The 17,294-nt window shown below is 43.4% G+C and overlaps 1 protein-coding gene across 5 annotated transcripts in view; it reads left to right on the top strand.

The window, feature by feature from the left end:
* Positions 1 to 2,136: 2,136 nt before the first annotated feature.
* SMARCAL1 (SWI/SNF related, matrix associated, actin dependent regulator of chromatin, subfamily a like 1) overlaps positions 2,137 to 17,294 on the top strand; it is a 34,126-nt gene continuing 18,968 nt past the window's right edge. Inside the window, exons 1-8 of one of the 5 annotated variants that reach the window (XM_064434893.1) lie at positions 2,137 to 2,217; positions 3,043 to 4,003; positions 4,685 to 4,735; positions 7,319 to 7,579; positions 8,712 to 8,762; positions 11,488 to 11,668; positions 12,612 to 12,762; positions 15,600 to 15,758. In XM_064434893.1, the coding sequence (XP_064290963.1) occupies positions 3,133 to 4,003; positions 4,685 to 4,735; positions 7,319 to 7,579; positions 8,712 to 8,762; positions 11,488 to 11,668; positions 12,612 to 12,762; positions 15,600 to 15,758 (1,725 nt within the window). In that variant the 5' untranslated portion in view covers positions 2,137 to 2,217; positions 3,043 to 3,132. Of the gene's footprint in view, positions 2,218 to 2,367; positions 2,648 to 2,848; positions 2,951 to 3,042; positions 4,004 to 4,684; positions 4,736 to 7,318; positions 7,580 to 8,711; positions 8,763 to 11,487; positions 11,669 to 12,611; positions 12,763 to 15,599; positions 15,759 to 17,294 lie in introns of those variants that run through there. The other 4 variants (XM_064434890.1, XM_064434895.1, XM_064434891.1 and 1 more) reach the window with 4 other exon arrangements.

Genomic DNA, 17,294 nt, shown 5'->3' with positions numbered 1-17,294 from the left:
GAGGCCCTTTTATTTTAACTTTTATTTTAACTGATGCAAATATGAATAATCATCTTATTTTGAAGATGTTCACAAAATCATAAACCAGTCCAAGTTGGAAAGCACCTCGAAAGACCATCTGATCTAATCCTTTGTGGGAAAGGGAGCCAAGATGAGGTTATCTATCACCCTGTCCAATTGGATCTTGAAAACCTTCCGTGATGGGGACTCCACTATGTCCCTGGGGAGGTTGTTTCAATGATTGATTGTTCTCAATGCAAAAAATTTCTTTCTCATTTCAAGATGAAACCTCTTCCAGTGTAATTTCTTGAACGGTGTAGGACCCAGTGTTTCTCCCTGGGGGACTGCACTTGTGACTGGCTGCCAGTGCCAGCCTGCATAAAACCCATTGATTGCTGCCTTCTGCTGTGGCCTGGGAGCCAATTCCCTCCCCATCTCACAGATCTCACTTCTGGTCAACTTATCCAGGAGAAGGCCATGGGAAAAATGGTCAAATACTGTGCTGAAGTCCAGGTAAACTACCTCCACTACTCTTCCCATGTAGACAGAAAATGTCATTTGGCTGTAGAAGGTGATCGGGTTAATCTGCCATGATTTCTGTCTAATAAATCTGTGCTGGCTTTCCCAATCACCTACTTCATTTGCTTTGTGATAGTTTCTTGGATGACTGTATGACTTTCCAAGGGCCTGGAGTAATACTAATGGGCTCATAGTTTCCTGTGTCCTCTTTTGTGTTCTGATTGTAGAAAGCCCTGACATCTATTCTCTACCAACCTCCAGGCACATCCACTCATTTGTCTGGTCACTAGTAGTGTCCCCAGGGATCAGTGTGGGGTCCAGTCCTGCTTATTGGCAATGTGGATGAGAGGATTGAGTTTACTGTTAGCAAATTTGTGGACGACACCAAGTTGGGTTGGACTGTCACTCTGCAGAGCTTAGTGGACAGGTTGGATGAATGGGCTGAGCCCAGGCTATGACATTCAACATGACCAAGTGCCAGGCCCTGCACTTCACCCACAGCCACCCCAGGCAGCGCTGCAGGATGGGGGCAGAGTGGCTGGAAAGCTGCCCTGGAAAGCTGAACATGAATCAGCAGTGCCCAAGTGGCCAAGAAGGCAAATGGCACCTGGCCTGTATCAGCAATAGTGTGGCCAGCAGGACAGGGCAGTGACTGTCCCCCTGTACTTGGCACTGGTGAGGCCACATCCTGAGTGCTGTGACCATTCCTGAGCCCCTCACCTCAGCAGGGACACTGAGGGGCTGGAGTGAGCCCAGACAAGGACAACAGAGCTGTGACGGGCCTGGAGCAGCTGAGGAGCAGCTGGGGGAGCTGGGGGTGTCCAGCCTGGAGAAAAGGGGGCTCAGGGGAGACCTTACCACTCTGAAACCACCTGGAAGGAGATTGCAGCTAGTGGAGGTAGGGCTCTTCTCCGAGGCAGCCAGGGACAGGATGAGAGGGCACAGCCCCAAGCTGCACCAGGGGAGGTTAAGGTGGGACATTAGGAAGAATTTCTTCACAGAACAGGTGATTAGACACTGGAATGGGCTGCCCAGGGAGGTGGTGGAGTCACCATCCCTGGAGGTGTTTAAGGAAGGACTGAACGCGGCACTCAGCGCCATGGTGTGGTTGACATGCTGGTGCTTGGTCATAGGCTGGACTGGATGATCTCAGAGGTCTCTTCCAACCTACCATCGATATTCAAAAATGACAAAATAGCAGCTTGCACCAATGCCAGCTGCTGCTCCTGACCCCGGGGGCAGACTCCTTCCTCAGAGCTGACAAGTGCCGCCACCCGCTCTCACACATCAGCTCCGCTGTCCATTTCTCGTCAGTCACCATTCAGCAACACCACACATTGGCGCGCCAGACCCACACCAGGGGCAGCCAGCGAGGGGGTCCGCCCCGGCCGTACAGCGCTAGGCGCCGGCTGGGCAAGGCTTCAGCCAGGGGCCGGCAGCAGAGCCCCCGCACGCCCGAATGGGTGACGGGGGCGGCCCCGGGGTCCCGGCTCCCTCCCCGCAACGCCGCAACCCCACAGCCCCGAGATGGCGCCGCGACCGGAAGACTACATTTCCCAACGCCCCGCGCGCCCTGCGCGCCGCTCTTATCTCCCGGCGTGCTGTGCACTCCCGGCCGCTCGGTGCCGCCGGGCGGTAGCGCAGGGCCTGCTGGGAGCTGTAGTCCCTCCACGGCGCTCCGGGCCGTGCCCGCCGGCGGTGAGCGGGCGGCGGAGCCGCGGGGCGGGCGGGGAAGGAATCCTGACCTCCACGCGGGTGGCGGGGGGCCGAGGGACGGGTCGGGTCGGGACGGGACCTCCGTGGAGTTTGGGACGGGAGCCTGCCCGGCTCCTGGGAGAGGAAGGGGCAGAGGGGGAACCGCAGCGCCCGCAGGAAGCTGAGGAACGGAGGGAGCGGGCATCCCGCAGGACGCGGGCAGCGAGCGCATGGAGCCAGGCGGGCTGCCGGGAGAAGTGACGGGAGCCAGCTCCTCGCTTCTCTTGGAAGGTCCGGGACCTGCGAATGCCGGTTTCTCAGGAGGAGCTGGCTCTGTCCTGTGGGGTTCAGCAGGTATCTGCCACGCTCTGTGAGATACCCAGGAACCGAAGGTGAACAGGGAACATGGGCATCGTCCCATCTCTGCTGAAAGGTACCCGAAATAGGACACGCTAACACCGAAGGCTGTGCAGGGATGTAATCCTTTGCCTCCAGGTGCCTTTGCAGGGCTGGCTCTGCAGTGCAGGGTGTTCCCGCGCTTTGCTATTTTATTATTTCTGCCCGGAATTGCAGAGAAGAGTACTCAGAGCAGTTGTTGAATAGGAATTTTCTCCTTTTTCTATGTGTTATATCCCTGCAGGACTGGTATGCAAGGCTTCATCAGTGTCTGCCACCATCTACTAGCTGATAATGGCTCAGCATTGATGTGACAGCTTTGCTGAACTGCCAGATTCATGTAGGACCAGTTACAGTAATACTCAATCACTAATAATACTAAGTTATCAATAGAATAATAATCTGTTGTTTTGTTGTTTTTTTTTCCTGTAGACTGGCCTCTTTTCCTCTAAAGAAGCAGTTGCCTCCGTGATTGATTCCCAATGTAGTTTTGGTACAGATTTATTGTTGGAATTGTTGAAGATGTCATCAGGCCTTACAGAGGAGCAGAAGAGAAGGATTGAAGAGAACCGCCGGCTGGCTTTGGCTAGGAGAGCAGAGAGGCTGGCAGCCCAGGGAGCTGGGCACGTGGGCATCGCTGCACCTCCTCTGGGAGAGCAGAGGCTGGGCAATCCAGCAAGCTGGAAGGAGGAAAACAATCATGTCAGGCTCGCCAGCCAGCAGCGACATGATCCAAACCTGCCTGTGGAGCAGAAGAGCTGTCTCCAGAAAGGCTATAACCATTACACAGCAAAGCAACAGATGGCTGGCTCGCACAGAGAGCAGCCAAAGAGTTGTTCAGAGGACTCAGAACAAGCAAGTGGCCTAAAGCAGTTCCCTGCAATGACCCCGAATTCTCTGAGTTATTCCCATAAACATTACTTGGATGCTGGTAGTCAGGAACACGGACAGCACACTTCAGTGAATCATGGAACATTCCAGCAGCCCAAATGCTACCCAGCTTTCAAAAACCCCACAGGACCACCTCATCCAAGATTCACTGATAACGGGCACCCTGATGGCAGTAAGGGTTTACAAACTCAGAACAAATCTGCCATTAAATATGTTTCACCACCAAGCAGTGCCGCCCTGAGCGATTCAGAAATGCTGATGAGCATAAACGGACTGACAGAAAGAACAGGGGCAGGTTTTGTCTCTCAGGCCAGTGCTGGAATGCAGAAACTGACCAGCTCTGCTGGTGTGGGCTCTGCCTTTGAAACTGCCTCTCATAAGAAAGCAATTAATGTTACAAAAGGAAAATGTGTGAAATATGGGGAAGACCGATTCCAGGTTGAAATAGGGTACAATGCTGAACTTATTGCTGTGTTTAAGAAGGTACCAAGCAAAGCCTATGGTAAGAATTGTTTGTGTTCTGTTATCTCTGTTTTTCGTTGCGTTGAAGCTTTGGCATCTGCTGCTATTGTAGTTGCTATTTGCTACTTCCTCTTCCCAGTGTACCTATTGTTGGGGTGGAATATGTGGCATTAATGGGGGATTAAAGAAGTAAATACAGATTAAATTGGATAGTAATTCTGGACATAAATACCTTGAGTTTGGATTTAGAAAAGTCTGAAGCCTTGCTTTATAAGCAGTGCTCTGAGAAGTTTAGTGGCAGCAGCTGGTCAGTTTGTTGGAAGTGAAGGAAGCAAAGTTATTCATAAACTGGGATGTGAAAATGGGTCACTTCAGCTATAGCTCAGAGTTATGAGCTGATTCTGTTTCCTGGATTACAGAGAGCAGTGGAATCTGATCTTTTACCATTATCTTTATTTGTTATATTCTGGTTTTGTTTTCTCTTTATGTGTTACTGATCTCTGTGAATGGCTGTTGCATTGTTGTCTTAGTATTCATATTCCTCATGCATTTTTCTGGTGTCATGTAGCTGTAAACTTGGGCATAAGTGTTTTTCAGATGTGTGGTAAAAAGTTTGCATGAGTAGATTGAATACTCTTACCTCACATGAACATTTCATGCCACCATTTTTTGCTGCCCCAAATGATTCATATTCTGCCCTATTACTCTTGCCCTACTTTAGATCCTGCTATGAAGAAATGGAATTTCAGCATGGCCGATTACGGCAGCGTCTGTAAGTAAATGTTGAATGATAAAAAACAAGCAGAATCTTGACACCCCCTCCTTCCCCTGCTTTCCATAATTGTTGTTTTGCTTTGTTAGTGTCTTGAGTAATAAAAGTGGTGCTACTTAAAGATAATGCCCATCTTTTAGGCATCTAGTTCATAACATTTTTTCTGATACCTTGTAGTTGATTAGAAATAATTTAATTTTTCATGTAATCTAAATACCAAGCACAGGTTGCACTTTCTCCACCATAGAATTTTTCAGCAACCAACAAGATAATAGGAAAATTATCTGCTGTGCTGGTACTTGTTTTGAATTTGTTTCAAAAACTGAGTGTGTTCCAGTGGCTGATGCTTAATTTCTGGGTCCATTAATGTATTTTCTTTTTAAATAGCTCTTATATAAACATGTTTATTGTTCATTTTGCATGTCAGAAAAGGATAAAGGGTAGTTCTCCAGGGTTTTGAGTTGAGACTGAAAAGGAATTTGCCTTTTTTTTCTTTGGTATAACAAGGGTGGGTTTATCTTTTTTTTCCTCTCCTGTCATGTTATTCTGGAAAGATTGAGAGATTATAGAGGCAAACACTTCAGGTAGGCATTTCAGAAGCACACTGCATTGAAGTGAGTGATAAATCACTATTGATTTCAGTGGGAACAGAATTAGGCCTGTGTTGAGCACTTTAAAAAACCACAGTTGAGTGCTGGTATTTTAGCTTCCCATGTGGGTTGCCACACATTTATAATTTAAATGCTGTTGGCTTGCTTGAAGTGTATCAAGTACAGATGAGAGCAGAGTCTCTGTACCAAGGAGCCTGCAAATAAAGAGAATAGTTTTTAGAAATCAAGCATTTTTCTTTAAAGCTATGGAATACCTGAGTACTCTGTGGAAAGTTCCTGTTTACAAGTGAAGACAGTATGTGACCAACACTGGCCTGTGAAATTGGGGAAAATAGCCTGAGAAAAGGGAACTAACTTAAAATGGCCTTGAAAATGTAAGAGTGAAAACGTAAAACAATTACTTTTAAAGTTCCCCACTTGTAATTTAGCTTTTCTGAATAATGTGGTTCTGTATCGCCTTTTTTTTTTTTCCTGGTACTATAAATTTAACATGCAGGCAAGCCTAGAAACAAATGTTGAAATAAAGGAGTAAAATATGCCTTTTTCCACCCTAGTTTCTTTCAGTTTTAGTTGTAGAGGTGACCTCTAGCTATACAATGCTAAACCAGTAGCATCTGAAATCTTTTCCTTGGTGCATTGGGAGGAGAAAGTATAAATTGGTGTTTTCCAATCCCTCTAATTTAAAAATTATTTTCAGTGGGTACTCTTAAACTTTTTATTTGGAGTAGAAATCTCAAATACTTGGATTTATTCAGGAAGTCACTTATTTTAAAACAAGGTTGGATGATACCCAAATGGTTTATTTATTAATTGATTAGGAAGAAATTGTCTGAATTTTTTTCTCCATTTTCACATCTTGACCACTGAGCTTAAAGTTTGTACTTTTTTTGTTGTGTATCAGTTTTCTGGACTACTTAAAAAGAAGCAGAGAGGATCATGGTGTGCAGCTCAGCGCTCAAAGGACTGGATTCACCTGGGTTTATTCTAAACATCTTCTAGAGAGGGGAACTTGCCTTCCACAAGTACTTGAAGGCAGAGTGTGCTTAATGGTCCCCTGCTTTTGAGTCTGATGGACTCTGGAGATGTTCATGAATCTTTGTGTTACTGTAGTATCTGTGAGGTAGAGGCTTGGGAACAAACTCCACTACTTTGGTGCTGTAAAAAGTATCAGAAATATTTGTATAAATTCATATAAAATTCCTTAACCACCGGAGTTCAGTTGTAATAATAAAGGCAGCGCATGGGTTTAGACTGGCAGAGAAACACAGGGATAAGTGACATGTTTATTTCTGTGGATAGCTCTGTTCTAAGGCTAACATCTGTAAAATGTTGTGTCCCTCCACTCTCCATGCCCTGGCATTGTGTCAGAGGTGATGCTGGTGATGGGTAACACAGGAGTGCAGATGGCTGGGTGGAAGTGCAAGTCTAACTGTAAGACACAGAATAAAGGGTAATGAACTTAAATTGTAACAAGAGATTTAGGAATTTGGACTAGATTCCTTTCTACGCCATTCCTCCTGGATGGATTGTCTATCAGACATTGACATGAGGCAGGAGGCAGATATTTTTAAATCATTCTCCTTTGCTGTTTACAGAAGCACCTTCCCATCTTTTCAGACACATGCTATTGATCATCATGCCCCTGTCCCTGTGATTTTCTGAGTGAAAGCACTGTAAGGCTGTGTGCAGTTTAATGCTAAGTGTGCTTCTGCAGATTGCTTGCCCTGGCCTAGGGAGCTACATTTTGGAATTGCTGACAATTGGGAACTGAGCACAATCACAATGCTGGACAGGCCCTTGTTCATTTACTGTCACATGTTCCCTTTGCTTCTCTGTGGAAAATCCCCCATCCTCCTCCTCCAGGTCATTGCTTTCTCTGTTCTTTCTCCCTGTGAATGAAAGCAGGGCATCATCATTCCTTTTAAATTTGTGTGGGTTCTTTGTTATTAATTCTTTTCTATATTCTCCCTAGTGGAAGCAGCAAATCAACTTTCATCAGTAATTCTGGCACCGCTGGAAGGAGAAAATGTGGTTGGCTTGGCATCAGGCTCTCATTTTGTTGGCAGTAGGGTTGATGTGAAATCCCTCTTGAAGATGTGTAAGAACTGGAAGAAGTCTTCAGCCCTTGTCAGAGGGAAGTGTGTGCTTATCTCTCGCCAGCGATTTGAGGTCGATATTGGGTATTCTGCAGAAGTGATTGAGGTGTTCAAAAAGATGGATTCCAGAAATTATGGTGAGTCTCCTGCTGTGTCTGCTTTTTAATAATGGCCTTGTTGGGGCTATTCTTGCTTTACAGAAGAGAGGTTGTGAGAGTACATCCCTCTGAAAGAGCACAAGAGAATGTGCTTTGCTGAAGATTTTGAAAGATCTTGTAGTTCTAGTTTGATGTTGTATCCATGTCCAGCACTTTATCCTATGGCTGAACATGTCCTCAGCCTGTTAGCCGAGGTGATATTTGAGATCTCAGCATGGTTACATTTACATTTATTGTAAATGAGATGGATTGTGCTGATAATTTGCCAGCAGTATGGAGACCATGCAAAGTTCTTGCCTTTATTATCAAATGCAGCTGGATGTTCTCTTACTTCTGCTTTACTGTGGTGTATAGTGGCTGCAACTGCCTGACCAGATTTGATTTACCAGGAGCTTTACCAGTGTTTTCAAGGCAAGTGTAGCTGTAGAGCACTTTTGATGTTGGCATTCAGATTTCAATGGTAAATATAATTTTTTTTTTTCCACTTGTAATTTGGGAAATGAGACACAGTGATGAGGTGACATACACAGTCAGAAGGTCAGTGACAGCATGGAGAAGAAATTCTGGAGCTCTAATTCTTTGGGCAGGGCCCCACCTTCACATTGTGCCTTCACCTGACTCTGAATTAATTCTTCTTTCCCTGGATGTTGCACACAGATACTACCCAGGGATAAGCCTGCCAGATAGGTCTGGCATTGATGTAACATTTTGGATATTGATGAATTTCCTCCTGTACCCTCCTGAGCACTTTGACTACAGGGTACAGAGGCACAACTGAAAGTGATTGTTTTACTGACTGAAGTCAAGAGTTTGTTGGTTCACAAGCAGAAACTTTGCACACATTCATCATCCCTTCTTGCAGTGAAGAGAAAGTGGTTGCCAAAATCCTTGGCAGATGGGTTCATTAGGAGAGTTAATCTTGGCTTGCTCTGGTGATACCACCATTTCTAGATGTATGGTCATACTTTTAAATCTCAAAATTAACTGCTTAACATGACAGTAAACTGAGGAGAATTAATTTTGATCAAGGTAATAGGTCTTCTGAAACGGACAGAGAATTCAGTCTTTTTTTAAAAGAGACTTATGGCAGTGTTTGTTGTAACTATTGCAGATATGAACACCAGAAAGTGGAATTTCCTGCTGGAGGATTACCCCAAACTAAGTGAGTAGCTGTGTTCTCCAGTGAAGGAGAACTTCCTGTGCATCAGTTTCTCTCTGTTGCCTTTTGCCTTTATGTATCTGTGTAACGCTGCTGAAACTGTGACTTGCCAAACTGAAATGTAGACCTGTGTTTTGGTATGTTGTTTTTTTGGGTTTTTTTTTCTAATCAGAATCATCCAGTCTCTGCAGCTTGCTTCTAGCACATCTGCTTCTTGGGTTTTTATGTTTAATTAAGTTAATAGAGTGCTTTGAGATGAACAGCATTACACAAGTCCTGTGGATTGTGACTGATATTTATCATCCCAGTCAGCATGCTGTGTTTGCTTTGGTGCTCGTGTGAGGGTTTGTGGCTGTGGAATTTGGTTGGGGTAAGTTTCGGAAGGATAATGAGCCAGGTGCTCTATGCACATCCTGAGGAATTGTGTTTCAGAGCTGAAATGCTGTTCTCAGAGTACTTGCTCTCCAGTATGGGCTCCTGCTTTCATGGGATACCAGAGTGTGTTTAATAATTAAGTGCCTGCTTCTATGATGCATGTCTTAATAACATTAGTAATGGTTGTAGGGCTGAAAGCCATGTGGTGGGGCTGTGTAGGTAGGCCAGGTCTTGAAAACAAGTGAGTGTGTCTTGGAGGAGACTGTTACGAAACTGCAGGGTTGGGATGTTGACATTCCTGATTTTGGTGAGTGCTGATGATCACTCACAGTTTGGTCAGAAGGCCTTTTGTACATGCAAAGGGCCTGATCCTGTAGCATGTGCCAGGCAGCCTGAGCAGACACATCACCTCCTAGTCTGTCATAGGATCAGTCATGCTGGCTGGGAGTTGTACACATTACGTGAGGTGTTCAGAATCCCACAGATTTGAGGAAAGGAAAATAATTCCATGAATCTTGCAGAGTGTAATTTGTGAGGGCATTTGAGGATTCCAGCACGTGCCTTTTAGAGGAACAGCATTTGCTTTGTTGCCTGTTCATTTGCCTACATCAAAATTAAAACAAGAGATTTTAGGCTGGTTGCCATTTCCAGCAGAGAGATCTGTTAGCTGGGAACTGTTTGTAGAGGTTAATGTCTCTTTGCCTAGTTGCTCAGTCATCTTTATATAAAGGTCACTTCACTAAAAACTGTCTGTTGGATGAATCATGCTAGTGGCAGATATATCTTAATCACTCTCCCAGCTCATGTACAGAACAATAGCAACAGAATTATCAGTGAGCAAATTGTAGCAATTATGCTAACACACAGCTCAGTCTGTGAGTGTAATAACAAGCTTGTGCTGTTCTTTGGATGGAGAGAGTTCCTGCTATTGAAGAAGTATAAATTAAACCAGAGAGTTTAAAAAGTTTGGTCATTGCCCAACCACAAATGGAAATCTTTTCATATGTATATTTCTTGGAATTGATTTTGCTCTTTATGTGGCAGGGGTCCATCCTGCTGTTTTCCTCTTGGAGATGACTGAAACAAAAATACCTAACTGAATTCTAGTGCATTTACTGCTGGTATAGTGAGTTCTTTTTTTAGTTATTTTTCCAAGCAGATTTTTTTTTGTCTTCTGGACTTCATACACAAAGCGATACTAAAAAAAAAATGGAAATTGCTTCCTGCAATTAAAATTTGTGCACCTGCATTTGTGTTCCTAGTGTAGAGGTGTCTTTGATTTCATAGGGACAAAAATTATTAAATAAGTTTTTCTGGTCACAGCTCACTGCATGTTTAAAACTGGTGTTAATTTGTGTAGAATTTAACTGTTGGATTAAAAATAAACCCTTTTATTTTTGGGGGGATGGGATAGAGAGGCTGCTGGAGGGGACTAAAATAAGGTTGCCCAGGAGGAAATTGGCTAGATGCTCTGGTTGTTATGATGTGTGGGTTGAAAAGGTGAAGGCTCTGAGGTCTTGGCATAATGGATTCTGGGGATCCCTTTAGTTGAACTGAGAAGTTGTGAGGCTTCATGGGTGAAGGGACACTGGTACTGTGGAGCTGAAGTAGCTGCCTGTAAGTTTGTTCTGGCCTGTAAGCTGCCTCTGTCCAGGAGAGGAGCAGTGGCCACCAGCTGAGCAGGGAGGTGCTGTAGGTCTTGAAGGATGGCTGTTGGAATGCTGCTGCTGGTGGTACAAGAGTGTTTCTCTGAGTCTTGAGGTGCTTCCTGTTTTCTTACCCAATGTGGTAAGTAAGCGTGGTAAAGTGGAGGCAGAACCCAGCTGTGTGAATTCAGGGAACAGGAGGAGAAGAGAGTTTTCAAAATTCAAGATGAATTATATTCTTCAGGTGACTGTCCTGGGTCACTTCTGATGGTTTTGGCATGGTGGAAGCCCCAGAGGTACAGAATCCCAAGGTCAAGGTAAAGATGCCCCTGCTTTCTAGGCTTCGGGAGCTCTTTTGTTCAAATGTGTACTTCATTTCTGAGTGAAGTGTGCCCTAAGCTGCCCTCAGCATGAATAATCCAGCTCCAGCTGTATTAGTAGCAATCGTCTCTGAATGATGGCATCAGAGTTGCAGTTTTTTATAATCAAGTCTAAGTAAGAGGGGAAGAGATGTGATTCATCATGTGGTTCTGAAATAGACTTTAAGGAAGAGGCCAGGCTAACACCTGTGCATGATGCCATGATTTCTGTGAGCTCTTTCAGGATAGGAAATTATATTTTTGGCGAGGTTGAGGGTTGTGTCCTGAGATCCATGATGGAAGTTGTATGTTGTCCCTTCAGATAATAATCTGCTCTGTTCTTTGCAGTGCAAGTGTTACTGAGCCTCGTGTCTGTAGAAGTGGAGCCACTGCCTGAAGCAATAATTAAGACCTTTGCTGCTCAACTGCAGAGATCTCCATCACTGACAGACATTCCTGATGCTGACCTTTCAGTAGTGGACTCCAAAATTGTTACAAGCCTCATGCCCTTTCAGCGGGAAGGTGTGAAGTATGTCCTTTTTGCATGCTGTTATGCACTAGTTCTTGTTTAGAATTGTGTCATTTATATTGGTGCCCAGATTGCCTTCTTGTCCATGGAGGGTTTTGCATTTCTCTAGAGTCTAGGTCTGTTATACTCTGGCACTTTGGGCTTTTGATTGTTTGGTATAGGATGGTTTGTTTGGGATTTTTTAAAAAATTTTTATTATTTTTGGGGTGACACATCTGTTTTATTTCTGGATAGAATTCATCATGAGTCAGGTGGAAAGTAGTATTTTGCTAGTCTAAAAAATTGATCAAATGATACATCTCTGATCTCCCTCTTGTGATTCAGTATATACATAATTGTCATATGATTTTTTATTTTGTAAGGTTTTTTTCCCAAGTGCATCTCTTCTGTTGTTGTTGTTTTTTGAATATTAAATATGCATGGGAAGGGCCCAGGAAATGGGACCTAAGCCGTAAAACATTTAAAATTACTAATTCTATGTACAGATAAAAGTTTAAATGTCCCTGTCCCCATCATATGTGATCAATAGTTGTTGATTTCAATATGCAGTCCAGGACAGTCTGTACTTAATGGTCTTAAATTGCTACGGTTTTTAGTAATAATTTCTTAGCTCAGCCAGAATAAACTCTGGAACACAATGTGAGTAATATCATGGAAAACATGTGCTTTAAATAATTGTAAGGTCTTGAGACTACTTCTCATATGAAATCAAAATCTCTAAGAACTGAGCTGAACCACTCTGTTCAGGAGTTTCCAGGCTTTGAGAGATTTGTGGGAGTCGCTTGCTTGTATGAAGACTAAGGGAGAAAATCCAGGTTTGCTGAAAAACCCAGATCACTTCCAGGTTTTTCCACATCAGAGGCTCAGTTATGACTTGTGCTCATCTTGTTTGCCAGATAGTAACCCATTTCTTCACTCTTCTTTCCCTCTCTGTTCTCCCCAGTTTTGCAATCTCCAGGAACGGGCGTTTGCTCCTCGCGGATGACATGGGCCTGGGCAAGACCATCCAGGCCATCTGCATTGCTGCCTACTACCAGCAGGAGTGGCCCTTGCTGGTGGTCACTCCTTCTTCTGTGAGGTTTACGTGGGCAGAGGTACTGTGAGCTTGGCCATGTGCATGGGGTCAGTGGGTTAGACTGTGTTGTGCTTTGCAAAAGTTAAATTTCTAAATGTACTAAGGCAAAGAAACAAAAAATTGTACTGATTTAGAAACTTGATGGTGGGAAAATGCTTGGCATTGACTGTATGGTACGTGCCTATTTTTTTTTCATTGGCTGATTTTCTTTTTGTAGTCCAGCTGATCTGTTGGGAAAAGGGGCTGCTAGAGAAAGTGCGTCCTCTGACCTTCTGTTAACTTTTTTTCTGCAAGTCACTTGGCTCCAAGTGGGCATTTTACTCATCAGTGTCAAAGATAATAGTTACATTTAAGCAATTGTCTTGTATTTGAGCCCATCACAGCAGTATTTGCCAGTTCCTTGGCTGGAACAGAGTCCCAGATGCTGGGATTCTCCATTCTGTTCAAACAGCCCCATTATAATCATCATTGTCTGTCATAATATGTCTTTTGGCCTGTCCAGTGTATGCTGATGACTTCTCTGAGTCCTTTATTAATGTTGGTCAAAGCCCACGAAAGCTTGTGTGGTTGACAAATGTGTCTTGAAATAAATCACTGCCACGGTTTGTGCACTGAGGCTGTTGGGTTGCCATAGGCTAGTGAAATGATCACTGTGGGAGAAAAAGGTGAGCCAGAGCTTTTAGATCAGTGAATTCTTTCCAGAGAAGGAGGTGGGAGTTTAACTTTTCGTGGAATATGGCATTGATGAGAAAAGTATCGATTTGGATTTACTGATTTTATGCTATAACCAGGTTGTTAGAGCATCTTGGTGTGTGTTTTATTATCCAGTAGTGCAACAAAATGCAGGGTGAAAAGAAGATGATAAAGTTGTTTACTGAGAAAGAGAGTGATGCTCATCATACTTGAAATCTCAAGGTCTATAGACCTGTGGGGCAACACCTAACCTGAATCCATCACTTCTGTGGGATATCTACCAGGAACAGTTTGGGCCTAGGTTTCCTGAAGTATTGGGCAACTGCAAATAAACTTCTACATTCTGCTTCAGGAAATTTAAGAAATATGAAGCATTTCTGTCTGGTTGTTTTGGTTTTTTTTGTAAATTTGAGTGCTTGATTTCTTCTTTCCCCTACTCCCAGCTGCCCAGGAGGCTCTTGTGGGAGATTTTTCGTTAGGACACTTGCTTTAGGGGTCTGTTTGATTTTTGAGTATGTGATGGATGCAGATGTAAGAAAAACGTGTCACAGAAATTCAGTAGGTGAAATTTATTATAGTCTGTAATGTACTCAGTTCATTCTTGTACAGATGTGTTTTGCTGTAGTGGTACAAGCTTTTGTGGTGTTTCTGGAACCAAATCAGCAGAAATTTTCTTCATCTTAGTGATATCAGTGTTGCATTTTGGCTTTCTCTGTTCAGGCCACTGAGTGACTTTATAGTCAAGGTTCCATGTGAAGCTGGTGTGAAGGAGCAAGGTACTCTTGGGTCTGAAGTTTTGCACTCATGTGCATTTAGAGTTCAGCATTGAAACTTAAATAATTGACAGGCTAGTTTCATAAAACTTCTTGTGGACTAAGGTCAGCACCCAGTGAAAAATTCAGGATCAGTTTTATGGTAAATTGGTCACATGCCTAAAAGGAGAGGGCAGTAGAGTAGGAGTTTCCAGATATTTCCCTTTTGCTGCTACCTTTGTGTTAAGTTCTGATGTGGTGTTGAGTACATACTTTTTGGGGGGTATCTAACCTTGCCTGCACGTTCACTTACTTGGTGGTGCTTTCAGTAAGTGGAGAAGGATAGTTCATTGTTACTTTCTCACATACTGAGAAATGTGAGAAGCTCACATTTTAACTGCTCCTCCTGCTGATGAGGTTGCTGAACAGTGGAGAGGAATGATTGTGGTTGGGGGATTTCAACAGGCAAAGCTCCTAGAGACAGAGATGCCATTTCTCATCACCACTTGGTTACATTTCTGTAGGGACCAGATCCTGATGGGCCCAGACAGTTTTCTGCAGAGCAACATCAGCAGAACTCAAATGTTGCAGAGAGCTTGGTGTCACTGGGGACAGAATTACAAGGGAAATGGTGGGTGGTCTGGCTAACAGATGGGCTTGGGGGAGGATATCTTGCTCTGGTGTGTGGAGCATTTCAAGAGGTTGATTGAATGACAATTACCACATGAATTTCAGCTGCTGTCATAGAGCAGCTGGTGTGTTGTCAACTTGATCTTTTAATTTGGTTTTGTTTTTTCGGTTTTGGGGTTTTTTTTTGGTGGACATTTTAAGAAGAGGAGGTAGTGGAAGAGTTTTGTTCATTTGGATGAGTTGTACTTCACCCTCACCATGGAGTAAACATTGCTATAGTCATAGATGTTTACTGCTTAGAAATCTGTGTTTCACAACTATAGGTTTCCTGTCGAGTGGGAAAACTAAATTTCCCTGTAAGCAGTGGTCACAGTATTCTCTGGCTCTGAGCATAGCAGGTGCCTTTCTCAGGAGGTTATGCACACTTCCACTAAAGATCAGATTTTTGTTTGGGTTTTTGGTGTATTACTGGGGTTGGTAATGTGTTTTTCTTTTGTTTGTTGGTTGTTTGGGGTTTTTTTCCCCAGTAAGAAGGAACAGGGTTTGAGCTTTCCTTGCTATGTAAAGTAGATGTTGCCTTATAGCCTGAGTTTTGTTCTTGATGTTCCCATTACCAGGGAGGTTGCCATGGGAAGGCTGCTTACCCTTACTGTGCTGTCTGATGGTGGATGGGGTGGGTCCGTGTTCTAAGTATGCATGAGGATGTTCTGTGTAGTGCTTTGGGATCTTGACAAAGAAGATGAGCACCAGAATGCAATTAATTTCTTTACTCTTCCTCCAGGCATTTCACAGATGGCTTCCATCCTTGAGTCCAGAAAGCACCAATGTGATAGTCACTGGGAAAGACAACCTAACAGGAAGCTTGATCAACATCATCAGTTTTGATCTCCTCAGCAGGATGGACAAGCAACTTAAGAGCACATTCCAAGTAGTTATTGTTGTAAGTGGTACATTAAAATCTTCAAGTTAATTGTATGCTGCAAATGGGGTAGCCTTTGTACAGCAAAGAAGTGTGAAGTGGGCCTTATTTAGGACTGAAAGTATCCTGTAATTGTGGCTGTGATCACAGCTGTGTTCATGAGTACAAGCATGAGGTTTCTCTGAAACCTTTTGAAATAACTAGTAGAGTTTAATTCCTTTGTGACTCCTAAGGCTGTGTTTTCACTTTTACTGGTTATGGTGCCTCTCTGATTTCATTGTGCTTGGTCATGTCCTCTGCTGGAGAGAGAAGTGTTTAATGTGGTGTGTCAATACAGTAGTCATGGAATTGTATCTTCTTAACTCTTGGACTTCAGGGTGGTGTTAGTGTTTATCCAGTAAACCAGATAACCTTTCAACATCAAGTATGTGGGTAAAGCATCAAAAAAATCTCCCTTAGCTTGTGTTCACTGACAATCTGCATTAAGCCTTCTTTGATCATTTGTATAGTTTCTTTCGTAAATTACTTCAAATTCCAGTTTTTATCTTTTTACAGAGCCATAGTAAATGGCATTTTTTCTGGATTTTCAGATTCAAATAATCTAGTGTTTCAAATCCAGCTTGGATCAATAGAGAGCAAAAGTGTATATATAGCTTGCTATGAGTATTTGATGTTCTCAGTCTAGTTTTCAGCACACACACGCCTGCCCAAAGATCATGACAACTGGAACATAGTAATCTTTCTGTTTCTCAGCATCAGATGGGAATGTGGTAATAGATGGAGTTCTTTGGAGACCAAGCTACTCATAGGGGAATTGATCTTTTTCATTTTTATATTTTGTCTCCTACACACACTGACTAAACATTCTGTCAAGGTGGAAATGCAGATTATTATTTTTGTAGGCTCAAGGCTACTGCCTTGGAACTTTTAACCAGCCCTGAACTGGCATATATTCTTTCTGTGTGTTTATATGTTCAAATTTGGACCCTTGGTAGGTTTTTACAGGTGATAGTAGTCCTACTGCGTGCTGAGCTTTCCTGTTTTTTCTTCTGCTGTTCTTTTGGTGGCTGGGAAAATTAATGTAGCTTATTTGTTATTTAGGAGGGAGAAGGCTGTGTCTGAGAGGCTAAGCAGTGACATTGGCTTTGCCTGCTTTTTTCTACACACATGGAAAGATGAGAATATACCCTTGGAGTATGCCAGCTGCTTTTTGTGCTTTAAATTCTGCCTTACTATAGCAGTAGAAGTGAAGCCCATTTGAGGGTGATGTCTGAAGTAGGAGGCTATTACCCACCTGGTGAGCCCTATCAGCAGAACAGTTGGATCTTAATTAGATTTCTTTTTTTCCTTATCATTTGCATTAACCCATTATTAAGGGAACTGGCACTGTATAGGCCTCCTATGTTTTCTGCATTTAAAAGATACAGAGGGGCAAATGAATATCAGTTATGGAAATAATATTCCTCTTTCTCCTTCTCTCTCCAGCTCCCTGTGCTCAGGGGTTTTTTTTGGGTTTTTTTTGTGTTCATTTATGATTCATGCCTGCAAGGTTTGATT

This window comes from Passer domesticus, chromosome 10, assembly GCF_036417665.1.
Source record: "Passer domesticus isolate bPasDom1 chromosome 10, bPasDom1.hap1, whole genome shotgun sequence".
NCBI classification, from domain to species: Eukaryota; Metazoa; Chordata; class Aves; order Passeriformes; family Passeridae; genus Passer; species Passer domesticus.
Note: the sequence above shows the minus strand (reverse complement) of the source record. Positions and strands in the feature narration are given on the sequence as shown.